At 51.7% G+C, this 25,812-nt stretch overlaps 3 protein-coding genes and 1 pseudogene across 7 annotated transcripts; 1 reads left to right on the top strand and 3 right to left on the bottom strand.

Annotated features, from left to right (window-relative positions):
* Positions 1-1,693: 1,693 nt before the first annotated feature.
* DCTPP1 (dCTP pyrophosphatase 1) lies at positions 1,694-5,336 on the top strand. The gene is made up of 3 exons (XM_039247788.1): positions 1,694-1,850; positions 2,558-2,668; positions 4,843-5,336. Exons 1-3 carry the CDS (start codon positions 1,750-1,752, stop codon positions 5,141-5,143), a joined length of 513 nt encoding a protein of 170 aa, XP_039103719.1. The 5' UTR covers positions 1,694-1,749; the 3' UTR covers positions 5,144-5,336.
* Positions 5,337-7,194: 1,858 nt separating this feature from the next.
* Positions 7,195-16,098, bottom strand: ZNF771 (zinc finger protein 771). 4 transcript variants are annotated; one of them, XM_039247786.1, is made up of 3 exons: positions 16,001-16,098; positions 15,183-15,345; positions 7,195-8,258 (listed from the first exon to the last, which is right to left on the bottom strand). In XM_039247786.1, the coding sequence occupies exons 2-3, from the start codon at positions 15,321-15,323 to the stop codon at positions 7,446-7,448; spliced, it is 954 nt and encodes a 317-aa protein (XP_039103717.1). In that variant the 5' UTR covers positions 15,324-15,345; positions 16,001-16,098; the 3' UTR covers positions 7,195-7,445. The 4 variants fall into 4 exon arrangements, with proteins under 4 accessions (XP_039103717.1, XP_039103715.1, XP_039103716.1 ...); XM_039247784.1 differs by having other exon boundaries at positions 15,183-15,332; XM_039247785.1 differs by lacking the exon at positions 16,001-16,098 and adding an exon at positions 15,702-15,776.
* A 4,610-nt stretch (positions 16,099-20,708) lies between these two features.
* On the bottom strand, positions 20,709-25,213 carry ZNF48 (zinc finger protein 48). Of its 2 annotated transcripts, none has more exons than XM_039247781.1 (3): positions 25,175-25,213; positions 24,543-24,636; positions 20,709-23,343 (listed from the first exon to the last, which is right to left on the bottom strand). In XM_039247781.1, the coding sequence occupies exons 2-3, from the start codon at positions 24,619-24,621 to the stop codon at positions 21,542-21,544; spliced, it is 1,881 nt and encodes a 626-aa protein (XP_039103712.1). In that variant the 5' UTR covers positions 24,622-24,636; positions 25,175-25,213; the 3' UTR covers positions 20,709-21,541. The 2 variants fall into 2 exon arrangements, with proteins under 2 accessions (XP_039103712.1, XP_039103711.1); XM_039247780.1 differs by lacking the exon at positions 25,175-25,213 and adding an exon at positions 24,804-24,982.
* LOC120242297 lies at positions 23,624-23,728 on the bottom strand (annotated as a pseudogene).
* Positions 25,214-25,812: the final 599 nt, after the last annotated feature.

Here is a 25,812-nt window from a genome sequence, read left to right as displayed (position 1 = left end):
CCACTTCTCTCCATCTTCACTCATCATCAACCTGGCCCAGAGTCAACATCATATAACCCCCCTGCCAAAGCCCTCCAGAGGGTTTCCAGAATGCTTAAAATCCAAAATAAAATAAAATATAGAATATAATCCATGGTTGATTGATCTGATCTAGCCTCTTGTCACTTCCCTAATGCCATATCCAACCGCTCTCTCTCTTGCTCACTACATTCCCGCTACACTGGAATTCCTTTTGTCTCCAGAACATGCCAAGACTTTCCTGCTTTAAGCATTGGTGTTCCCTCTATCTAGAACTCTATTCCCCTTGATTTTGACTCAGATTAAAAGTCACTTTCTTAAAAACGAGTAACAGAAAACCCAACTAAAAGTGGTTTAACTAATAAAAGGATTTATTTTCTTATATAACCAGCATCCTAAATTAAGACCTTTCTGTCCTAACTTGTAAAAATAAGTGTCCCAATAATGTTGTTAAGGATCCAGGTCCCTTCTAACCTCCTACTTGCCAATCCCTGTTTGTGGGCTAGCTCTTCATACAGAGATTTCTTCACATACGAACATCTAAAGGCAGAAACATCCTGTGCTTTTTTAAACAAAAGAACTGAGGATCTTTCCCAGAAGTCTCCAGTAGACTGCCTCTAACTTCTCATTGTCAAGATCTAGGCCACATGCTCACCCATTAACTGATCAGGCCAGGGCAATGAGACCACATGATCAATCAAGTAGAGGAGGGTGAACCCGAAGAATAAAATCACCATCATGCAAGCATGGAGGAGAGGAAAGTGCAGTTGAGCTGGTAACCAACACGCTTACTGCATCATCCCTGGACCATGCACCCTAAAGTTGCCCCCACTTTCCATAGTGTTTAAATACTTTTTTTTTTTTCCATAGTACCTGTCATTTGAGGCAATATAGTGTAGGCGTTAATAAAACAGACTCTAAAACCAAATTGCCTGGATTTGAAACCTGGCCACCACCTTATTAGCTGCTGAGTTAAACTACTCAATCTCTCTGGGCACCTGGGTGGCTCAGTGGGTTAAGCCTGGGATTCTTAATTTCAGCTCAGGTCATAATCTCACAGTTAATAGGTATGAGTCCTGGATGGGGCTCTGCACTGTCAGTGAGCAGAGCCTGCTTGGAGTTCTCTGTCTCCTCTCTCTCTCTGCCTCTGCCCTGCTTGTGCGCTCTCGCTCTCTCTCTCAAAAATAAACTTAAAAAAATTACTTAATCTCTCAGTAGCTTTACCTGTAAAATGGGGATGACGATCCTATTGCCTTATAGGGTTGCTATAAAGATTAAATATGTAAAATGCTTAGAACGGCTACCCTAGTTCCTGTATCCTGGTGACATTCTTGTATCCTTTAAATAAATTTCCCTTTCTTTAAACGCTCCATTTCTGGAGTTTTCCCCAGGGCGCCCCGTGCTCACCTCTACCCCATCATTTCTCTTTGGCGCCATCTGGCGTCCACGAGAGAAGTGACGCGCCTGCGCTCTCCTTGCCCTCTGACCATTGTCTCTTTCCAGTCAAATCTGGTCCTTATACCTTTAAGATGCTAGGCCAACACAGAGGAATCTAGGGCCTCTGGGTAGGGGGCGAGGTGCGGTAAAGTCCACACGAGTAATTGGCCTTTCCTGTGGCTCCGCCTCGGGAAGTAGCCATGAACGCCTGTGATTGGTCAGGGGTCCTGGAGGCAGGTTCTGAGCTTGGCGCGGTGTTTTCCAGTGCATCCATGCTGCTGCGTGGTGGGTGGCATGTCTCGGGCAAATGGGGTCGCGCGTGGGGACACTGGGGGAGACGGCACTGCTGCTGCCCGCCCCTTCAGCTTCAGCCCGGAGCCCACGCTTGAGGACATGTAAGCCGTCCTTGCCCCAGCCTGGGGAGGTTCCCCCTTTTCCCCTCCTATTGGGACGGGTCACTCCACGTGGTCTGGAAGAAGGCTATGCAGGGGGCCCAGCTCGGCTGGCTGATCCTGGGCGAGCCATCTTAACCACCTTATCTGCAAAATGGGCTTAGCGGTGCACATCTGAGGCAGGGGAAATGGTGATGCCCGGTGAGTGATATTAGAACCAGCTCTGGGAAATACGGCAGTTTCCGATGCTGCTTCCTCCCAGCCCCCACCCTCTAAGAGTGGGTGGTAGGATGGGGGCAAATGCAGTGCTGAGAGATGGTTACATTATTTTTGCTAGAGGAAATCAAGGAGGGCTTCTTAGGGGAAGTGTCCCTGGAGCTGCACTTTGTAAAATAAGTAGTCTTTCAATATGCAGGGAAAGGAATATTCCCGGCAGAGGAAACTGCATAAGTGGCATCAGGAGGTGGAATAACGGAAAAGATGGTATTGTTAGGTTTTGATAGAGTTCAGGGTCTGTGTAGGGCGCACCCACTTGAGAGGTAAGGAGCCCAAGTCCCACAGAAAAGAAATGGTTTGCTTAAGTCCATCCAAGGAATTAGATGCAGAACTAATGCCCCCATTGCGTATCACTGGGATACCCGCCTGGGCTCTGTGTCTTCCTCATCTTCTAACCCTGGGACCTGGGCTTCTACCCCTTTCTTCTATTCCAGCCGCCGCCTCCATGCTGAATTTGCTGCTGAACGAGACTGGGGCCAGTTCCACCAGCCCCGGAACCTCCTACTAGCCTTGGTGGGGGAAGTGGGGGAGCTGGCAGAGCTCTTGTGAGTAGATGGAAGACTTTTTGGAAGAGTCTGTGTTGTGGGGGAGGGGAACATTTATCTGATCATTAAATATCCATGCCAGGCTCTGTGTCTGGGGATACAGAGATGACTCACCTGTCCCTGGTCTCTCAGGGCATCTATTCTTCTGGGAAAGAAAGATGTGAAAACAGCAAGGCAGCTCCATGTCTTAAGGGATGGTGACAGCCTACCTTGACCTCTGCCTCTGGGGTGGACGGGAGGGTATGCTTTAGGAGACCTGCCTGTGGCATTCCAGACCTGAGAATCCTTTCCCAAGGTAGTGAGTAGGAAAGGGCAGGTTAAATTCAGGGAGGTTTGTTTTTTTTTAAATTAAGAGAGTGCAAGCCGGGGAGAGGGGTCGGGGAGAGAGAGAGAGAAAGAATCTTAAGCAGGCTCCATGCTCAGTGCAGAGTTGGACACAGAGATTGATCCCACAGCCCTGGGAGCATGACCTAAGCCAGAGTCAGACGCTCAACTGACAGCCACCCAGGCACCCCATTCAGGGAGATTCCGAGACTCCTCCAGGGTAAGCTTTTCAAGAAAGCTTTTCAGGATTTTGTATCTATTTTGTTGTCTCATATATCCCGAGTGCCTAGCACACGACAGGCACTCAGTAAATATTTACAGAATGAGTGGTGGGCTGTGGAAGACAGAGGTGGCATATGAACCCAGAGTGACAAAGCTGGAGCTAGAAGTGGAGTTTGAACAGAAGACCTGACAGATCTGAGTGGTAGAAAGGTCACTGTGTCTGTAGGGTGGATTGGGTCACTAAGAGAATTGGGGCAGGGGAGACCTGAGAGGAGGCTGATACACACCAGTCAAGAGGTCATAAGGCCTAAAACTGAGGCCTAAACGTTGGAAATGGAGAAATGAGAGCACATAGATGAAGGGCAAGCCATTCATTCATTACAGTCTTGTGAGCATCAGCTATGTGCTAGGTCTTCTAGACATGGTGCCTAGGGTGCCTGGCTGCCTCAGTCAGTGGAGCATGCGACTCGATCTCAGGGTTGTGAGTTCGAGCCCATGTTGGGTATAGAGATGACTTAAAATCTTGGGGATAAAAAAAAAAAATAATAATAGACATGGCTCCTGCCTTCAGAGTGCAAGGAGACTAACAATAAATAAACTAATTTCAAAAGATCATTTTGATAAAGTTCTGTGAGGAAAACAATACGAAGTGATGAGAAAGGAAGTTACAGAAGGAGAAGGCTTTTCTGAGGAGGTGACATCTGTGCTGAGACGTCAGGAAGGAGCTAGGAAGGAGCCAGCCACAGGAAAGATGGGGGGAGGGGGAGCAGGGAGAAGAGCGTTTATTTTTTTTTAATTTTTAAGTTTTTTAATTAAAAAAATTTTGTAATGTTTCATTTATTTTTGAGAGAGAGAGAGACAGCATGAGCAGGGGAGGGTCAAGAGGGAGACACAGAATATGAAGACAGGCTTCAGGCTCTGAGCTAGCTGTCAGCACAGAGCCCAACTTGGGGCTTGAACCCATGAACCGCGAGATCACGACCTGAGCCGAAGTCAGATGCTCAACTGACTGAGCCACCCAGGCGCCCTGGGAGAAGAGCATTTAAAGCAGAGGGAGCAGTCACGTGCAAAGGCCCTGTGACAGTTTGGCCTGTTTGTTGGACAGAACAAGCCAGAGTGGCTTTAGGTGGGGGGTGGGAGGGAAAGTGGTGGATAATGATTCTGGAAGAGGCAGGAGACCACTCCTGCAGGACCTAAAGGGCATGATCAGGAGTTTGGATCTTAAGCACAGTTGGGGGGATTTTAGCAGGGGAAGGACAAAGTGTACTTTCTGCCTTTTAAAAGCTGGTACTGGGCAAGAGTAGAAGATGAGTTTGCAAGCTTTCACGGGTCTGAGGATTAGTCTGGGGGGGGGGGGGGGGGGGGCTAGGGCCAGAGAGCGAAGTAGAATTGGGTCTTAGCAAGTGAAACGTTCTCTCGACTAGGTTGGGACACACAGGTCTGGATGAGTCATCTGTCGGATCTCTTCCCCACCCTGACTCTGCCTGGGGCCCAGGTGGATTGAATTGTCCTTGAAGGAACTTCCTAAGAGATGGGAGTTCATCTGCTGCAAGGACTAGGGTGCTCCTGAGAGAGGCAGAGCCTGTTGTCTTAGCATCTGTATTTGTGCCTGTCTCTTCTGCCCCCAGTCAGTGGAAGCCTGATGAGGAGCCTGGCCCCCAAGCCTGGCCCCCGAGGGAGCGGGCAGCCCTTCAAGAGGAGCTTAGTGATGTCCTCATCTACCTGGTAGCATTAGCAGCCCGCTGCCATGTGGATCTGCCCCAAGCGGTGCTCTCCAAGATGGACATCAACCGGCGGCGCTACCCAGCCCATCTGTCCCGTGGCTCTGCCCTCAAGTATACAGACTTACCCCATGGTGCCACCTCTGAAGACCAAGCTGAGGGGCCTGCAGACCTTGCCTGTGAGTCCACAAGCCAGGCCTCAACCTAGAACCAGGTGCACAGGACCTGGAATTCAGCATGGCATCTGAGAAGCAGAGAGTGGCCTGGTGATGGAACTTTTTCTAGTCCTTTCCTAATAGATCATGGGCAGAGGGGCCCTACTTCCTAAGGCCTGAGGCCCAAGAACCTCCAGAAGACAGCCTCCTGATATTTTCTCTCTCAATAAAAGTTTTGGTTAGCAACTTCTAGGTTCTTTCTGGAGTGACTGGGGAAGCCCTATCTCAGCAAGGACTGGAGAAGGGCCCCAGGGATGCCTCTGAGCCTAGCTCCCATGTTTCTCTAGTGTGTCTCCCACCTACAGAGCAGAGAGATCTGTTTTCGAGCAAGATCGCTGATGTCATGCAATTCCCTGACCCTTTCTGGGCGTCTAAAGGGGACTGGAGGCTGTATGTAGAGTTGGTGAAGAGCCCAGATTCTGGAGCGAGGCTGTCTGGGTTCAGACGCCATCTTTGATACTTAAGAGCTGGGTGACATTCAGCAAAGTACTTCATCTTTCTGCACCTTGGTTTCCTCATCTAAAATGGAAATACTGATATCTACCTCATAGGGCTGTAAGGTTTAAGCAAGCTATATTAAGTAGAGTGCTTAGGACAGTGCCTGGCACCTCGTAGGGACTTTGTAAGTCTGCAGTTACCTGTTTGCTTTTTCAACTCAAAATGTTCAGGGGCCCAGAGCAGGAAATGTCAACAGTTAAGATGAGCCTGGGCTTGAAACCCACCCCCATCCATCAGGACCCCAGCCCTGTGAGAGTCGAATGCCCCTCTTCATGGGCCCCCCACGACAGGGGTCCCCCTCTTGGAGAGGGCTTCTTGCCTCCTCCCATCCTCCCAAGGCCAATTTCCACTGGTATACCTAAAGACACTGGTGGGTGTGTACGATTTACTCATTGTGTGACCTCAGGCATATCACTTCCCTTTCTGGATACCCACAGCCTCCCTCCCTCACAGTGCAGAGTAACGCTGGGGGGGAAAAAAAAAACCTTGAAACTACTTTTGCTGCCCCTAGGAGCCTGTTTCCACATCAGCAACATAAGGCATTCCTTTTACTAATGACCTCATTCCTTTAACCAGTGACCTCTTACTTCCCAGGTAAAACAATCCAGAGTGAAACTGGAAAAAGTGAAAGTTTTGTGTTTCCAAACCCACCTTTCCTCTCCCTACCAGTGCCAGCAGGAGTCCCATCCTTACTGATCTCTTCCTGCATTTCCTCTCCATGATGAGTTCTCTCCTATCTCCTCTATCTAGTCAATTTCTCTCCATCAGCTCTTCCACCAGCAGATAAAAAGCATAATTGAGTTTCTTTCCTATTAACCTCCAGCCACTTCCCTCTTGCTTTTCACGGCCAAGCCTTTAAAATCGGTTGTCTACACCCTTCCGCTGGGCTTCCTCATTCTCCTATTTATACTCTAACCCACTTAAGGATGGCATTCACCCCCCACGCCTCTTCTCACCACTTTCCAGAGCTACAAATACATCATCTGAGAGAGCTGACCACTCCCTCCGTGAAACACTTTCCTCTGGATTTCCCAGACAAGATACTTCTGGTTTTCTTCCTAGCTGTGGCTGCCCTTTCAGACTCTTCTTGGGTACCCTCTTCTGGACATGGTATCCTCCACTCCAGATCTGATATCCCCAAACTACTATTTCCAGTCACCTCTCCGACCCCTCTGCGTTTACGTCAGGGGCGTAACCATTGCCTCCACTCCGCCCCTCATCGTGTGCCGTCTCTGACTCTGCCCCGATCATCCCAGCTAAGAGATGAAATCAGCCCATCTCCCCTGGACTGAAGTTCGTGCTTGCCCACCAACCAACATGATGGCTGTCTAGGATGTGCAGGATTCGTGGACCCTTCCAGACCTGAAGTTATGAGGACAATCGGGGGCCAAGTGTGGGAGGACTCCCTACAATAAAGCCGCTCAAGAAATCCTTTGGGGCTTATAACCACTTGGCTCCATGATAACTCAATTCAGGTCACTTAAACCTGGGAAAAACCCCAACTTTCCTCCTCCCCTCCCCCACCTCACTCACAGGCACGGGTGGGACGAGGATTTAATACTTTATTCACTAACACGGGCCAAGGGGTTGTAGTGAGGGGAAGTGGGCACTGCTTCCTGGGATCGCAGCAGGGGATTCTCCTGGCCTCCCAGTTCCAACGCAGGTAGGCCTGCTGTCCCGCCCCTTTCCCAGTGGGGCGGGGAGGTCCAGGTCAATCCAGCCCCCAGGTTGGGGTCCCGGCGTGCCCCTGCCCCCAGCCGGACGCTAGCAGCACCACAGCGACGAGAACGGCTGCCCTCAGCTGCCCTCGCACTCTGGGCAGCGCTCGGTGGCAGTGGCGGCCGTGGCGCCAGGGGGGAGCTTGAAGTCCCGGCCGCAACCAGCGCATATATAGAGACGACGCCGCATGTGCGCGCGACGGTGGCGGATGAAGTGCGAGCTGAGGCGGAAGCGCCGGCCGCACTCCGCGCACGGGTAGGGCCGCTCCCCCGTGTGCGTGCGCGCATGCTCCGCCAGGTTGGAGCGGTGGCCGAAGCGGCGGCCGCACACGGCGCAGCGGTGCGGCTTCTCGCCGGTGTGCACGCGCCGGTGCTTGGCCAGAGCCGAACTCTGGGCGAAGCGCGTGCCGCAGTCGGCGCATGCGTACGGCCTCTCGCCCGTGTGCGTGCGTCGGTGGCGCGCCAGGCACGAGCTGCCGCCGAAGGCGCGTCCACAGTCCGGGCACGCGTACGGCTTCTCGCCCGTGTGCACGCGCAGGTGCTGTGCGTAGTTGGAGCTCTGCGCGAAGCGGCGGCCGCAGTGCGCGCATGCGTACGGCTTCTCGCCTGTGTGGCGCCGCCGATGCTGCCGCAGGTTCGAGGCGGCCGAGAAGCGCTTGTCGCACTCGGGGCACTCGTAGGGCCGCTCGCCCGTGTGCGTGCGGCCGTGTTTGGTCAGTGCCGACTTCTGTGAGAAGCGCCGGCCGCACTCGGTGCACGCGAAGGGCCGCTCGCCCGTGTGCGTGCGTGCGTGCTTGGCCAGCGTGGAGCGGCGCGCGAAGGCGCGGCCGCAGTCCGGGCACGCGTGTGGGCGCGCCGGGTCGGCCGACGGCGCTGGCGCCTCGCTCGGGACCTGCGGGGAGAGGGGGTGGGGGGGGACACGTCAGCCCTGACTGCCGGGCGCGGGAGCCCGAGCGCCGGGTCTCCGCAAGCTGCAGCCTTCCAGTTCCCCGTTGTAAAACCGAAAAAGCAACGGCGCCCGCCCCAGGACGGTGGTGCGCTTGAAACGAGGCAGTATTAACGCCCGTATCACAAGGCCTAGCGGTGCTCTAGCTCCTCGTTATTAATTCGACAAATATTTATTGAGCGCGTACAATGTGCCGGACTCTGTTTAGGCTCTGGGGATTACACATTAATTTTGGAAAATTCCCGCTTCAGGAAGAATGGCTAAGAAGTGCTGGGGCAGGGAGGCGGACGCTTAATGTAAATAGGACTGTTAAGGAACCTTACTGATAAAACGGGAGGAAAGACCTAAAGAAGGTGAGAGACGAGGCTCTGCAAGCAACAGCAAGGCCCTGCAGCGAGTCTGCCACTTGAGTTCCCAGAAGGGCAAGAAAAAGTGCTTAGGGCAGAATGCTTGGGGGTGGGGGGTGGGGCAGTGATGGATGGGATGGTCTCGCTGGGAATCGCTCAGTTTAGGGCCAAGTAATACGAATGAGATGGGGAACCAATAGAGATGTCAGGTGACTGGGAGCAGGGACCTGGAACAGATAGGACTCAGGTTGCTGGGGTTGAGAACAGAACGGAGGAGGGGAGAGGGCAGAAGCAGGAGCGCAGTGAGGGGGCTACTATACCGCAGCCATCTCTGAGGACAGTGGCTCAGACCCAGGTGACAGGTGGAACGCGGAAGCGGTCTGCTTCTGGGTAGATTCTGCAGTTTGAGACAACAGATTTGACTACGATTGGGCCGGGAGGGTGTAATGAAAGAGAGGGGTCAAAACGGCTCCACAAAGATTTTGAGTTGGGCCACTGCAAAGGCGGAGTGGCCATCTACAGAGATGAGGGCGATAGGAAGAGCAGGGTGGTAGGTGAAATCCGTTCTGGAGCGTATTTTCGGTCCTCCTTGACACATCTGGAGCTCAAGAAAGAAGCCTGTGCTTGGAGATGTTAATTGGGAAGCTGTCAGCCTACAGGTGGTTTTTAAAGCCGAGTTTGGAGGTGATCACCCCAGAAATAGGAAGAGAGAACCTGGGGCAAGATGAGCAGCGAGCAAAGAAGGCAGGCAGTGAGTGAGGCAGTCAGTCAGTGAGGCGGGAGAGCGTGGCATCTCAGAAGCCAGGCCAAGACCAAGTCCAGGCTCTCTCATAAACCTTTCAGAGCAAGCACCGATCATTTTTGAAGGTGTGAAGGCAAGGCCTGAAGCAGAAAACTGTGACAATGAGCCAGTTTCATGAGGTCTGAGCCTCTAGAGATAAAATCAGAATAAGAAGAAATGCTTTGTAAGAGGCAGGTGAAGAGAAAACTTTGTACTAACAGCCGAGTGAAGAGGAATTTGGGGGGCACAGTGCTCCCTCCTTAGAAAAGAGAATGCTCATCCCAATAAAAGTGGTCTTGAGCACCTACCGTGACCCAAACAGGCACATTAATTCATGACCAAATGAAATACCTGGCACACAGTAAGGACAAGGAAGCGTTAGCTTCTCCCCATATTCAATTTTCACAAGGTAGTTATTACTATTCTCATTTTATACATAAAGAAACTCTCTTAAGAGAGTGAGTGACGAGAACAGTGAGGCTCTTTTCTCTCTGAAGTTGCAAGGATGACAACTTCAAGTCCTTCAAGATCCTTTATAAAAAGTCAGTAGCTTTTCTGTAACCAACTCAGAAACTGGAAAACAGGGCAGTTTGGGAAATTAGTGATCAGCCACGGGAATTCTGGTGTAAATAGTACATGTAATGATAACAGTGATAACAATACAGTGTAAGGCTTTGACAGTGCTACTTTATGTACATTATTGTATTACATCTTCCTGTCATCCCCTTGAATTGGGTGTTATCTTTTGATAGTGGATTAGCAATAACTGCGCCTTGGATAAACCTCCTACGATACTGCCACAGCGCAAAGCTTATCTTTTGATAGCTGAGAAAACAGAGGCTCATTGAGATAAGATTCACAAAGCCAGAGGGAGTCAGGACTGACTCTAGAGCACTCGCCCTTAACCAGTAGCTATATTGCTTCCCTGCACTAGAATAGCCAAGATGTGACAGAGGCTGGACTCCGGGCCTCTGGTGCTCTCCAAGAGGGATTCAAGGTTAAAATACAACTTGATAACTTTAAATCAAGAAACTCCCCACAGCAGATTTGGCACAGTCTGAATTCAAGGTCATACTCTCCAGTCTCGCCCTGGTTTTGACATCTGTTGTGTTGATTTAAACACATCAGCCATTGTGGAAAGAATTTCTTCTCATCATATTTACATTTTTCTGGCCCGTTTTTTTTTGGCACCCTTCTATAGGATGACTTTGACCAGCCTGAGGGCTTTCTTATGCTGGGTTCACTGACTTAGGTGAAAGAAAATCTTCACGTGAGTGCCCTTAGTATCTCCAGCTTCAGGACGCAGGGCCCCAGGAAGAATTTTTTTTTTTTTTAAAGTAATCTCTGCCTCCAACGTGGGGCTCAAACTCATGACCCTGGGATCAAGAGTTGCACGCTCTACCGACAGAGCCAGCCAGGAACCCTCCAGGAAGAATCTTGGTTAAGACGGGCAGGGTCTAGCTCATTAAGACCCCAAGCAAGTCACTCCCTTCCCCTGCCTCAGTGTCCCAAGGAAGGTGAGACAGGCTACATGAGATATTTTCCCAACCTGAGGCTTGCACGCCCCAAGATGCAAAGAGTACGCTAGGTGTTATGTAGGGAAACTATGTATTTATTTTGTATTTTCTATTATTATGTATTATAATCATTATGTATTTATTTTCATGGACATTAGAAAACAATAGATCACATGAAATCCACAATTCCATCAATATTATTACTTAGATGAAGGCAGATTTATTTAACAAAATGATGTGAATCTATCTGAAGAAAAGAGTAAATAAATGAGCACGACAGGTGAGCGATACACAGGTCACTTGAAACTTGGCAAATACCAGACTAGGGGATCATTAAAGGCCTTTCCATGCCTTTAATTCGACAACTAGTAGACTTAGACATTAGAACGGTATTTGCACTATAATAAGAGGGTATGATAAGGATATAAATATAATAATATGAAAATCCAGGTATCTGAAGTTTATGATTTGTCTTCCTGTGTAAGAATTTTTTTTGAAATCAGGGCAAACATCTCCACTTTCTCCTCAGACATTTCTTTCCTAATTAACAATAACAGCAACCGGAACTACCATTCATTGAGCATTCCCTATATGCCAGGAATTGTGCTAAGTGCTTTCCATCCACATTCTCATTTTAAACTCTCACAACCCTTTGGGTTGGGTATCAACTGCTCCATTTCTGAATAAGGAAGTAAGACTTGGCAGTAAAGTGATTACCCAAGGCCCTACAGCTAATCAAAGGCAGAGCCAGGATTTGAACTGAAAGTCTGTCATTGTCCAAAATACCCATTCTCTGCCATGATGCAATTCTATCTCACTGACAAGTCTGAGATCACCTACACAGCTTGTCCCCCTCCCCTGGACTCTTTCAGCAGTCAGAATCTCCCCTCTTTTTGGTAGAAAGTATAAAATACGACCCTACCCTCTTGCTCCTAGCTACAGGAACTGTGGTCCGCAGATCAACATCAGCATCTGTAGGACCTTGTTAGACATGCAAAATCTCGGGGCGCCTGGGTGGCTCGGTGGCTAAGCATCCGAATTTGGCTCAGGTCATGATCTCCCATATCGTGAGTCTGAGCCCCGCACTGGGCTCCGCAGACAGCTCAGAGCCTGGAGCCGGCTTCTCAATCTGTGTCTCCCTCTCTGCCCCTCCCCTGCTCACCCTCTGACTCTGTCTCTGTCTCTCAAATAAATAAACCTTAAAAAATAAAAAAAGATGGGGTGCCTGGGTGGCTCAGTCAGTTGGGTGTCCGACTTCAGCTCAGATCATGACCTCATAGTTCTTGGGTTCAAGCCCCATGTCAGGCTCTGTGCTGACAGCTCAGAGTCTGGAGCCTGCTTCAGATTCTGTGTCCCCCTCTCTCTGCCCCTCTCCCGCTCTTACTCTGTGTGTGTGTGTCTCTCTCTCAAAAGTAAATAAGTGGTAAAAAAATTTTTTAAAAAAAGAAGAAAGAAAGAAATGCAGAATCTCAAGTCCCAACCCAGACCTGCAGAATCAAAATCTTCATTTTAACAAGATCACCAGGTGATTTGTATGCATGTTAAAAGTTAGGAAATCTGGCCTAGAAGAGACAAGAGCTGCTCCTGGAGAAAGCAGGTAGAAAAGGTGAAGAGGGTTTTACAGGCTGAAAGACCACATGGGCAAAGTCTTAGAGATGAGAAAGGGTCAGGTGTGTTTGAAGCCAGGGCATGGGATAGGAGCGGAGTGATTAGAGATAAGCCAGGACATGAGGTCAGATGGTGAGGAGCTCTGAATGCCAGGCTTAGGAGCTGAGACTTTATCCTGGAGGAAACAGAAAACCACTCAAGGGTTTAAGCAAAGAGACGCAGGATTGGATGTGCATAGAGCTGAGAAAATCTTTTCTATTCATTAAAGATAGATTGGATTTTGATGGGCAGTGACAGGATACTCCAGCCCCTGAGTGCAGCACAATTAAGGCCTCTTCTGGACAATGACTGGCCATAGGACTGGGTGACAGCTAAAAGTCACAGAATGTTAGCACTGGAAAGAGCTTTTAAGGTCAGTATTTCACAGAAACTGAGACTCAGGGAGACCACACAGCAAGTTAATGAGCTATGCTGTGGGCACAGTTCATGGGATGTTTGTGTGTAATCCTCAATTCCAACCTCCTCCCCCAAATCCAGTAACCCAGATGATACTTTTCAGGCTGGCAATCAAAGATTTTAACTCTCATTACTCCTCTATACAGATGAGAAAGCCAAGGCAAAGGTGGTAACTGGTACAGTTAGGATTTGAACCAATGCTTTTCACTGCTACATGATACCATTTAGAATCTAGTGCTATATACCTTTGATGACTGGACATGCCCACTCCCCACATCCTCATCCTTACCTCCCGCCAGTCCAATAGGATTCACAAATGTCCCCTTCTCTCCATCTTTTCTCCACTGCTATCAAAACCTTAGAGCAGGCTACCAGCCTTACCTGGCTTGGTACCCCAAGCAGCCAATGTTTCTTCTAAACAGAAAATCAATCATGTCCCTCCTCCGATTTGAGACTATGTAAATTTCTATGTTGGCTTCCAATGCCTTTTACACTATGGCTCCACCTACTTCTCTGGCCTCATCTCCTCCGAGCCTCTGCGTTAGCTATGTCCTTCTGGGATGCCCTTTCTCCTCCTCCATTTACCAATCACCAAGTCTTCAAGGACCAAGTCATCTCCCTGAAACCTTCCCCATTGCCTTGAGTTGCCTGCCCGCAATCCTCTGTCTAGGCCTCCACACTGGCTTCCCTGTTCACTTCTAGCCCCAGGTTTCAGCCCACAAAGTTCTTTGATAGAAATGACTTGAAAAAACCTCCAAAAAGATGACCTAGTGTAAGGTCCTGAACCCTAGGGAGAAGAATGAATATCAGCAGCAAATATATACGCAGTGTTTATTATGCACCAGACACAGTTCTAACTTTTTACATGTATTAACTCACTTAGTCCCCACGACCTCAAGAAGTGGGTGCTGTTATGATTTCCTTTTTACAAATGAGGAAACTGAGCCACAAAGAGGTTAAGAAACTTGCCCAAGGTCACACAGCTGGAAAATGGTAGAGTTGGGAGTCCACTCTAGGCTCTGGAGTCTGGGTTCTTAAATTATAGGCCAAAGGTGGATATCAGGGGATCCACAGGGCCAGAAGACACAGGCTGAACTAGGATGACAGGCCAAGGAGGCCTGAGGAAAACGGAACTAAACAGTTATTTTGACTGGAAGCAATTGCCAAAGGAGCCAGCACCCCCCCCAGGGCCCACTACCCCCACTAGGGGGCAGCAGAACTGTCTTTCCCAGAGAACTGGCCCCTAGCAGGAAGAAATGAGAGGGAGCCTGGGCCCAGGGCTCCTCTGGCTTGGGGTGAGTCCTTTAGGGTTCTGGAAAGTGGAAATATACCTGGTGGCAGTTAGGATCTCCAATGGGGAAATCTAACTCATACTGAGATCACCTTAAAATTCCTTTCTTTAAACCTTCAAAACCCTCGGGATAAAACCCAGAGGTTCCCCGGCCCCAGCCTGCCAACCACCCTACTCTCATCCGTGCTACAGCATGACTGAACTACTTCCAGTGCCTTCACTTCTCCTGGTGCCCCGCCCGCTCCCCTGAGCCACGTAAGGGGCCATTCCTTTTAAATCTCAGACCCTCACTGGCCTCAGCTAAACCATCCCTTTACTAACTTTGAGACTTTGGGCCAGTCACCAAACTGTCCAGTTTCCTGGGCCTCAGTTTCCCTGCCTGTAAAATGGACCAAATCCTAACTACTGTATAGATTTCAGTACTTGCAACAGTGTCTGGTGCATAGCAAATGCTACTAAGTGTCAGGTGTTCCTATTGCTGTCGCCTACCTAACCACCCTCTCCTCACCCCTTAGTGTGCATTAAGTTCCCAGCTCTGGGCGTCCACACCCCCTGTGCCTGCACCCATCACACGAGACTGTAGCTGCGTGGTTACTTGTCAGTCTAATCCCATGGAGACATCAAGCTCCACGGGGAGCCAAGGGAAGCAAGGATACCATTCACTGTCCAGCACCCAGCAGAGGCTGGCACAGCAGGTGTGACATCTGTCTGATGGCAGCATGAGCAGTAGAACAGAAGGATGGGCCACCAACTTCAGATTCTAGGTCTAAGATGCAGAGAAAAGTTGAGGTTGGATTGATGGTTTGTCTGAGGGTGGCTGGACCTGCCCAGACATAAAAGCAACCAGGCCCCCTGGTGTGGGACACGTACCTCCTTGTTGTCCATGGGGATCTTGAGTTTCACCACCTCATATTTCTCCTCACCCTCATCTTCCTCACCCTTCACCAGCAGCACCATCTCCTCTTGCATCTCTTCCTCCTCCTCCTCCTCTGTCTGCTGTTCACCAGGCATCTTGGTGTTCTGGGGCGAGGAGCTGGGTCAAAAGCTCAGGACGTGCACCCACTCCCACCCACCCCCACCCCGCGCCAGGGCCCTGACCCCAGCAAGGCGGTGAAGCCTTGGCTTCTCCCACCCTGCCCTGGTCTCTGGGTCTACTCTCTTCCCTCCACCCCAGCCCAGCCCCACGCTCCAGGACCAGCTCCGAAGGCACTCGTTCTCCCCACTCATCCTGGCATTCAAGGCCCTGTACAGTTTAAATCTCCAGCCCCAGCAAGTCGCCACCCTCCCCACGCTGAGTCACTCCCCGGCGCCTGGGCCAGAGGCCCTGAGCTTTAGGGCATGGTCTGGGGGCGGGATCGGGGCGGAGACCCTCGGGGGGTGCGCACTCACCAGCCGCAGATTCGGCGCTCGCGCAGCCCCTGGCCAGGGCGCCGGGCGGTTGGGCACTCTGCGAGGCCGCGGCTCCGGGGGCGGGGTGGGGCGGGGCCTCGCAGACGGCCAGTCATTGGTCAGGTCACCTAACCCCTCCCTCGAGGAGGAGGGGCCCAGAGGACCCAGGCGTCCGGCCAGAACTGCCCCGGGAGGATGGCGAGCCCAGATGTGGTGCCCCCCGCTGTACCCCAACTCGCAGGAACCCCTGGCCGCCCCATCCCAGCGTCCAAGGTCTTCGCAGTCCAGTTGTTACCTACCTTCAAGGATCGTCTCCTGTGGCCGCCTCGGAGGTCTCCGCTGCGGCCAAGCGCGTCTGCTCCGCCCAAAATAGGCCACGTGCGCTCCCGCCCCGGCCTGGGCCTCTCGCTGGCGCCCCGCCTGGAGGGCGGACCCGGTTGCCTGCTCACCTCTTCCCTTCCCTCTTTTTTCCTTCTCTCCTATTTTTTCTCCTTTCCCAGAGTCGCCTTACGAGTCTCCTGGTATCTGGGATATCTTGCCCCTTGAGTATGTACTTCCCAAACCAACAGCCACCAAAGCAACCGCTGCCACTTGGGGTGCGGCGTGCCTACTATGCGCCAGCATTATGCTAAGTGTTTTACACACATGATCTTTGATCCACACAAAGGTGGGTCCATTTTACAGATCAGCTAACTGGACTTGAGAGAGACAAAACTGATTTGCCTAAGTTATACAGTAAGAGTTCTCATAGCATCCCTGACTACTAATAGCCTAAGTGGGAAATTAGTAGTCCCACGGGTCAAACCCAGTCCACAGAAGTATCTTGTCTGACCCTCAGGGTGTTTTTACTTTTTTTTTTTATTATTAGTTTTAAAAAAATAGAGAGCTTTTACACATTTTAATTTGCTACATTTAAGAATTCAGATGTTTTATGGGGCCACGGGTGGCTGTTGGTTAGGCCTCCGACGCTTGATCTCAGCTTCTCATGATCTTGAGTTCAAGCTCTCTGCTGGGTGTGAAGCCTACTTAAAAAAACTAATAAAATTTTTAAAAACTAAGATACTTCGTAGAAAGAGCTGTATTTCCCACTTCTCCTGAAAAAGATACTTATTTCCCCCCTTTTATGAATGGGGGAACTAAGATTCAGAAAGGAAAGAAAAAAATAACATTCAGTAATTGCTTCTAATCTTTGTCTCTTTATAACAGCCCAGTGGGAATCAATAATAATGTCTCCCTCTGACAAACGAAGGAACCAAAGCTTAGAGAGCTTAAATAATTTGCTCAAAGTCACAGAGCTGGTAAGTAGCAGATTCCAAAGCTCTCTGTCCTTTCTCCTGCACCAAATTTACTTTCAGAAATGAAGTTACATGAGGAAACTGGTGGCAGAGGTAGGACTCAAACCTGAGTCTCAGTCTTCAGAGGCCAGGGCATAATTTGGATGCTGGGATTACATCTGGTCAAGCTTTTGCTCTTCCTCAGAGCAAGGGAAAGGGGGCAAATGCCTGGATACTCACACTCAAGATCACCAAGACCCACTTTGGCTGTGGTCATTCTCTTACCAAGTATTTCTTGGGGTCTACTACGTGCCTGGCACCATTCTGGGTATTGGAGGTGCAGTAGTGAACAAAACGGACAAAAATCTTGGCTGCTAGGGAATTTGTAAGAGTACAAAAAATGTAAACAAGTAAGTCAACAAGAGAATTTCAGTTAATGAAGTAAATAGGGCAAGGTGATCCATAGAGAGTCGCTGTGGTTGGGGGTTTCTTTCATGTGGATAGGGGAAGCATCTCTGAGGAAATAATACTTGAGATGAATCTTGAATGAGGAGAAAAGATTAGCCATTTGAAAATCCAGAGGAAGGAGGCGCCTGGGTGGCTTAGTCGGTTAAGCGTCTGACTTTCGCTTGGGTCATGATCTCGCGGTTTGTGGGTTCGAGCCCCGCGTCAGGCTCTGTGCTGACTGCCAGCTCAGAGCCTGGAGCCTGTTTCAGTCTGTGACTCCCTCTCTCTCTGACTCTCCCCTGCTCACGCTGTCTCTCTCTCTCTCCTAGAAATAAATAAAAATATTAAAAAAAAAAAAAAAAGAAAATCCAGAGGAAAAGTGTTCTAGACAGAACTGCAGAGGTCTAAGGTGAGCATAAGCTTGGCATATTTGAGGAAGAAAGAAGGTTCATGTGACTGGAGCCAAGTGAGTTAGCAAGGGTAAATTTAACATGGGTGATGGAGAAGAGGTAGGGAGGTTATGGCTGACACCCCACTTCTAGCAAAAGGCAAGTCCTGTTTGCCCTGATTCAGTCAGTGGGGAGACTCTGCCGGGAACAGTGGAAGTCACCACCGGAAGGGTCTCCTGCTGTGGGAAGGCTTTGGAATAGATGCTTGCAAAAAGGAGAAGACTTCTGTCCATTTGCTCTACAAATATGTACGAACATATACCTGAACTCAGATCTAGTTTCTGTTCTTGAGAATCTCATAGTCTAGTAAAAAGAGATTGTGAGATATATATGAACGAATATAAATATACACATATGAAAGGGAAAACAATAGGTGTTTAAGTGTTTTAGCAGCATAGTAAAATGGGTGGATCACTGAATAACCCCCCTTGGATTATTGGGTGCAGCCCTCGCTGAAGACGTAAATGTGAAGGACCTTCAGAGATGAGTGGGAGTTTGCCATATTGACAAGGAAGTAGCAGTTTATGGGATTGTAAACTCTTGTGAAGAGCCCATCGTGTTCCAAGGACACTGTACCGAAGTATTTAGTGAGGCCTGTTGTGCACCAGGCTGCTGTTAGGATTGGGAGGTAGAAAGTTGAATGTGGAAAAGTCTTCATCTCACGCCTCCCCACTCTGTATTTCACTGTTTGCCTTCAGACTCACTAGAACTTTGCTTCCATTCCTGAGCGCCCAAGGACTTGGTGCATACTCTTCTTTCTGCCTAGAAGACTCCACCTCCTATCCCATCCCCACTCATTTTCTTAGCTTACTCCAGGTCAGTCCTTCTCCAGGTCATAACATAGTTGCCACTTCTTTGGAGAGGCCTTTGAATCGGGTAGGATTCTCTTCTGTACGTATGTTTCCTGCATAGTCCTTACTACACTTGCAATTATTTGTCCAACGCCCATCTTCTGCAATGAAACTGAGAGCAGAGACTTTGTCTTTTTTATCCTCCCATCCCCCATACTCAGCACACAGTAGGTAATACTGTTGAGTGACTAATTGTCCTCAAGAAGTTCTCGATGTGTTAAGTATTGAGAATAAGTAGATTCTAACCCAGGCCGGAGGTTCAGGGAAGGCTTGTGGGGGAAAGTGATGCTTGAAGTGTTCTGACTTGGAGAGGTTAACAAGTGAGAGGGAGTGGGGGTGGGGATGAGCATTCCAAGTAATATTTGAGGGGCGCCTGGGTGGCTTAGTCGGTTAAGCGTCCAACTTCAGCTCAGGTCATGATCTCACAGTTCGTGGGTTCAAGCCCCGCGCCCGGCTCTGTGCTAACAGCTAGCTCAGAGCTTGGAGCCTGCTTCAGATTCTGTATCTCCCTCTCTCTCTCTCTCTCAGAAATAAATAAAACATTTTAAAAATATTTTAAAAAAACAAGTAATATTTGAGAGGCACAGGGCTGAAACCACACAAATGGAAGACCTTGAATGCCAGGGAGTTACGTTTTACAGAGGAGAAATGTGGAAATACGGCAGGGATTTTAATAGGGGAGCGACACAGATATAATTTTACAAAGTTCACTGCAGGCCGGCTTGGAGGTCGACTGGTTGGGAGGGGAAACACAAAACCAGCAGGGGCGATCTTCCGAAAGCCCCCAAAGGCCTTCATTCAGACCTTTGGGTGTGTGTGCACTAAGGACCGAAGTCTCCAAGAACCCCAGGCCTGAATGCAACATTCTGGGGTTTCAAGACTGTATTTAACGACTTGGCAGAGGTGGGAAGAGTGGGAGGAAGGGCGCTCTAGCAAGCTTTAATTGGTTTCTAGGGAAGCCTGGCGGATGGATATGATCTCGCGAGAGCTTCTATTCGGGGCACCGTTCCCCCAAGCAGAATAGCGGAGCCGCCCAACCCGCGAAGTTGCAAAGCAATCTTGTACTTCATTTCTCAGATGGGTTAACTGCCCTCGGGTTCTTTGTCCCTGGCCAATCAGGTCAGTTCCACTTTTCCTCCCCATTGGCGCCCTCCTCGGAAAAAGCTAGGAATTGTAGTCCTGCTCCTAATGACGCATGGGTCGCTGAGAAAAATACGGTTGTTTTTTTACAGGGGATAAAGAGGCACCCCCTTTGCCCTCCCTTTGTTATTATTACTATTTTAATGTTTTATTTATTTCTGAGAGAGAGAGACAGCATGAGCAGCGGAGGGTCAGAGACAGGGGGAGACACAGAATCTGAAGTAGGCTCCAGGCTCTGAGCTAGCTGTCAGCACAGAGCCCGACGCGAACCTCGAACCCACGAACCCTGAGATCATGACCTGAGCCGAAGTCGGACGCTTAACCGATTGAGCCACCCAGGCGCCCCACCCTCCGTTTGGACTATGCGGTCAAATGACCGGCTTCCCGACAAATAAAAAAAAGGCTTCGGAAGGCGGGGTTTCCCAGTAGGCAGAGCATCAGTGCCAAGGACTTCTGTGCCTGTACTGGACAGACGGCCACCTTCCTCCTGGTTACCTGTCGCCATAGCAACGGCGCTCACCGAACCCCACCTCCACCCCTACCCCAGCCCACCCTGTGGCGCCAAGTGTTTTTCCTTTTAGGGGCCGCGCTCGACATTGTGGTGTAGGTGGAGCCTGCGGGCAGCCAGAACTCAGATCTGGGGAGGGCGGGGGGCATCAGCTGACAAACCTGGTGGTGGTTCTATCACCCCGATGTCACAGCTAGATAGCGGCAGGCTATCCCAACTTCTTCATTGGATGGGCTCAAAGAGGGTAAGAGACCCTCACAAGGTTACATAGGGCTTCACCTGCGGTGAGGCTTTGACATCTTTTCCACCCCTCACCCTGCACGCGCACACAAGCAGAGTCCAAGCAGACAAGAAAGTTTATTGGCAAGGAGATACATGGAAATGTGGCTGTCCTGCCTTGGAGCTTCCCTGGCCTCCCCTCACTCCAGTCTTGCCCTTCTCCCAGCCAGTTTGTCCCTGCTGACGTCCACCAGGACGTGGGCTTGGCATCGAGTGTATGAGAGCTCCTTCTGCTGTCTGTGGTCTATTCTGCCAGTGTCCAGGTGTGTCGGGGCAGGTTGGGGCTCTTCAGGGCAGATGGGTCTGGGCTGTCCAAGAACGCCCTTCCTGGCTAAGACCGTGTCCAAGGGCCTGAGCCTGCGTACTGCAGTCCGCACAGCAACACTCTCCCCTTCAGAAGGTTCAAGATGCTCCTGCCTCTCTACCACCCAAAACTCCGGAAGTCTCACTGTTGTAAACTCAAAGTCAAACCCTGTTTGGTGCTGGCCAGGGTGCTGGTCTCCTGGGGGCAAGGTTGGGGTAGGTAGAGCAATTCTTAATGGGGTAAGAGGCAGCAGGAATTTAGAGTTCTTTAAGGGCCCTCAGGCTAAGGCCAGTTTGTTTATTCATTCAACAAGTATTTATTGAGTGCCTACACTATTCAGAGTACAAGGCAGTGTTCTTAGAAGCTGGGGGTATAGACCACACTGTCAAGATCCCGACTGAGCCCAGCCAGGACAGTTTCCTGAGCTTCAAGGTCATTGTCTCCATTCTCTATTTCTATCTATTCACTCCTTTCTCCCATTTCTTCCCCTTCTTCTCCCTCCCACCACCTCCCCGGCCCTTTCTTCTCTGCTTAAGCAGCAGATACCCTCCCTTTGGTCTCCTGGGCCTCCACCTTCCCTGGACCCCATCATTCCAGTCCTGCTGGCGGTTCCTCTTTGAGGGGCCTTGCCCGACCATCCCCTGTCCCAAAGGGCCTCAGGACCAAGTGCCCACGCTGGTGCTTGATTCGGGCAGAACTGTCACCAAAGCCTTTGCCACACTCTGCACACTTATATGGCTTCTCCCCAGTGTGTGTTCGCCTATGTTTGACCAGATCTGAGCTCCGGGGAAACTCCTTCCCACAGAAGCCACAAACATGGGGCTGGCTGGGTCCGGAGGGCTGGGCTCGGACTCGGGGTCGAGGGGCCATGGGTGCTGGGCCAGGGGGGTTATGTGGCCTCAGGAGAGTGGACGGTGGTGGTGGCCGAGCCCGTTCACCTCGGTGGGTGCGGAGGTGCTTGACTCGGGCGGAGCTGTCAGCAAAACCCTTGCCGCATTCAGGGCAGAGGTAGGGTTTTTCCCCTGTGTGCACACGATGGTGTTTCACCAGGTCCGAGCTTCGGCGGAAGCCCTTGCCACACTCAGGGCACTTGTGGGGCTTGTCACCCGCCAGTGGTGGGGGTGGTTCCCCCGCCTGAGGGCCCCCAGGCTCTGGCTCTAAGCCAGGCAGGCCAAAAGGCCCATCACCTGAGTGTGAAGGGCTTCGAGGTGTCAGTGGGGGGCTCGTGCCAAGAGGAGGTGGGGGTGGGCTTGAGCTGGGGGGTGGGCTGGGGATCAGGGGGGCCAAGGGGTAGCCTGGGAAGCTGAAGTCCTGGGGCTCCATGTGAGTGAGGCGGTGGCGGAGAAGGGTGGAGCTGAGGCTGAAGGTACGGTCACATTCCGGACAGGCGTGAGGCCTCTCGCCACTATGAGTGCGGAGGTGTTTGACCCGGGCAGAGCTGTCGGCAAAGCCCTTGCCACACTCAGGGCACAGGTAGGGCTTCTCCCCTGTGTGCACCCGCAGGTGCTTCACCAGGTCTGAGCCCCGGGCAAACTCCTTTCCACACACGTCACAGCCAAAAGGTTTGGGCCCCAGGTGACTGCGCTGGTGGCTCAGAAGGCTGCAGCTGAGCACAAATCTTTTGCCACAATCGGTGCAGATGTATGGCTTGTCCTGGGCCTTGGGTCCCTGGGGGGCTGCTGTGGCTGCTCGAGAAGGCTGCCGTCTAGGCACCACCGGCCGGGGCGGCTGCTCCCCCCGGTGTGTCCGCTGGTGCTTTATGCGAGCAGAACTGTCACCAAAGCCCTTGCCGCAGATGCCACATTTGTAGGGCTTCTCACCCGTGTGTGTCCGCTGGTGTTTCACCAGGTCAGAACTCTGCCGGAAGCTTTTGCCACATTCGCCGCAGATAGTGGGACGCTCACCAGCCGGGATCCTGGCCCGAGGAATCTTTGGGGGACCCTGGACTGGTGGTCGGGCTCTGTAGGGCTTTTCGCCACTATGAGTTCGCTGGTGTTTGATACGGGCAGAGCTATCCCCAAAGCCCTTGCCGCAGACCCCACACTTGTAGGGTTTCTCCCCCGTGTGGGTCCGCTGGTGTTTTACGAGATCTGACATCTGCCGAAAGCTCTTGCCACACTCACCACACACAGCAGCCCGATCACTAGCCTGGCCCCAGCGTGGCTCTCCCAGGAGCCGGGGACCTCTGTCCCGAGCCTGAGGTTTTCCTGGTCCCTCTCTCTGGACCCACAAGTCATCCCAGGTCTGGATGCCTTCAGGTTTGAGAGAGGCATTTCCTACTTCATGACCTGGAGCCAAATCTTCCTCTTCCTTGAACCCCAAGTCATCCTCCCGGGGGGTATGTTCAAACTCATCCGGCTGAGAAATCTCCACATTCTCACTCCCTATACCTGGGGAAACAAAAGGGAGTAGTAGACCCTGCCCTTTGGCTCAGCTCCTATCTTGGATGGCAACTTCCCCAGGAAGGCTTCCTTGACAATCTGTGGTCACAAGGATGTCTCTCCCGCTCTCTCCTCTGAATTTTTGAAACACTTATTATTGCTGCCTCTCATCAACAATGTTACTTCCTTTTAACATGCCCTTAATACGTGCTGGTCACTGAACTAAGCATCCCTGAATCCTTGCACACAATCCTATCGATACAATATTATTATTATTCCCATTTTACAGACATGGTGATTCCGAGGATTTACATCACTTGCTTAAGGTTATGAAGTATTACACTGATAAGAACAGATACTACACTTGATCTTAACCAAAAGGCCAAGAAGGGATGGGGTTAGAAGGTATTAAAGCCACGTTTCTCACTCAGGTCTGTCTGATTCCCAAAGCCTGTGTTAACCACTACATTATACTGTCTCTATTTGGAAAGCCTAGTATTTACTATTTCTATTAATGTTCTTATTTTAGCCCATCGTGTAATGTATTACTTCAATTACCTTGAATGTATCTGAGAGGACCCAGACGTGCACCTGTTCCTCAAAATGCTTAGGGTTAGTAGGAGAGATAAGATCAAGCACAAATAATTATAATTGTGGGCTCAGAATAAGTGTAGTGGAAATAAGGGGATACGGCCAAGCTTTCACAGCACAGAAAAGAGGAAAACATGGAGAGGAATGGGAGATAAAGCTGGAAAGGGATGTGGGGACTAGATTATGCATGTAAGGCCTACATGGAACACTACGTTAAAGCTTTTAATTAGTAGGCAGAAGGGAACTAGGGAAGGTTTTTGAGAAGGCAAACAGGATTACATCTGGACTTGGATCAATGGGGCTGCGGGGTGCAGCGCTGAAGAGAAAAGGGCTGTGGGGAGGCTTTTGCAATTCTCAAGATGAGACAGAACGAGGCCTGAAGTAGGGCAGAGTCCAGGAGCGGGGGGGAAGAGTCCTAGCCTTGATGCCCCTCACGGCCTGACGCACAGTAGGTGCTCAGAAACGTTGGCTCCCTCCCTCGGTTTTTGCTCCCCTCCCCCTCCCCCTGGAAGCAAGGTTCACGTCCGATTTTTCTGGTTCTGGCCAGACACAGCCCAGCACCGGAGTCCCCACCCAGCCTTTACCTGCCCGTGGCGGGGCGCCGCCCCGGCCCTCACCTGTGCGGGCGCCTCTCAGCTGCTCCCTCTCCTCTGCGCCCTGGAGATCCGGGCCCCAGGGCTCCACCGCGCGCTCCATCGCCCGCACGCCGCCCTGAGCAAGGGGACAGACACAATCCCACGGTCACCCGGCCATGTGCGGCCCGCGGCGCCCTGTCGCTGCCCTCTGCCGGCCAGCGCCGGCACCGGGCAGCGGCCGGGTCCGAGGTGCGGGGCGCGGTTCCCGGTGACCCCCGCCCGCGCCGCCAGCGGTCCCTGCACCTGCTGCTCCTTCCGGCCCGGAGCGCCCCCTTCTCCTCCCAGCCGCCTCCTGCTGTGCCACACCGGCGCCCTCACGAGCTCCTTGGCGGGGTTTTGCTGCCGGAGCCGCAGGCGGCCGGGGGTTGCGGGCTCCGCGCCAAATGGGGAGGGGGCTCGGACCCAGGCGTCCCGGGGGCGGCCGCCGGGGGCGGGGACGGGAAGCGGAAGCGCTAGGCCGCACCAAGCCGCTCTAGGACTTAGGAGGAGCTGCAAACCTGTGGAGGCCGCCCGCGTCCTCCGGCGCTCGGTGGCCAGCGGAAGGCCCCGTGCCGCGGAGAGGGCTACTCTAAGCCGAGGACAGTTGCCCGAACTCGGTGGTATTAACCGTGTACCTCCTGGGCTGGAGCCGGGTGATGAGGGCCGAAGACGCTTCCTAATTGTCGCTGTGTCGGGCCACCTGCGCCGACCCCCCGGGGCTGGCCGACTGCGCCAGCCACCCTGGCCGGGAGAGACAAAGAGAGATGGAAGACTGACCCAGGGAGAGGGTTGGGGGAGAGACCAAGGCAAACAAAGGGCGGCGGAGACCCCAGACGGGGCGGGGGCGGGGCGCCCAGACACAGGAAACAAAGCGCGGCGGGTCCGAGAGGCCTGGGGCCGGGGATGGGGTGGGGATGGGGTGGGGATGGGGGCTGGGCTGCGGGAGACCGAGGCCAGAGCAGCAGCTAGAGGCTAGAGGCGGACGCCGGGGAAATGCTGCGGAGAGGCAGCCGTTGAAATCAGGCCCCGGGGCGGAGACCCTGAACCAGACGCAAAATCGTAACCCAAGAACTGAGTCAGAACGCAAAAGCCGAGAGAGACTGAGAGACAGCGGCAGACCAAAAATACAGGAGCAAAAGATTGGCTTCCAGAGACAAAGAGATGTAGAAACAGACAGATATGACCGGAGCTAAAAGAAAAGGAACGGAATCTGGAGAGAATCAGGTCCAGAGGCAAAGGAACAAAAGACAGAGAAACTGGCAGAGACAAAGAA

The sequence above is a fragment of the Hyaena hyaena genome, unplaced genomic scaffold (genome assembly GCF_003009895.1).
Source record: "Hyaena hyaena isolate Hyena2069 unplaced genomic scaffold, ASM300989v1 scaffold_306, whole genome shotgun sequence".
Lineage (NCBI taxonomy): Eukaryota > Metazoa > Chordata > Mammalia > Carnivora > Hyaenidae > Hyaena > Hyaena hyaena.
The sequence above is the reverse complement of the archived record's forward strand: the minus strand, read 5'-3'. Positions and strand labels throughout refer to the sequence as shown.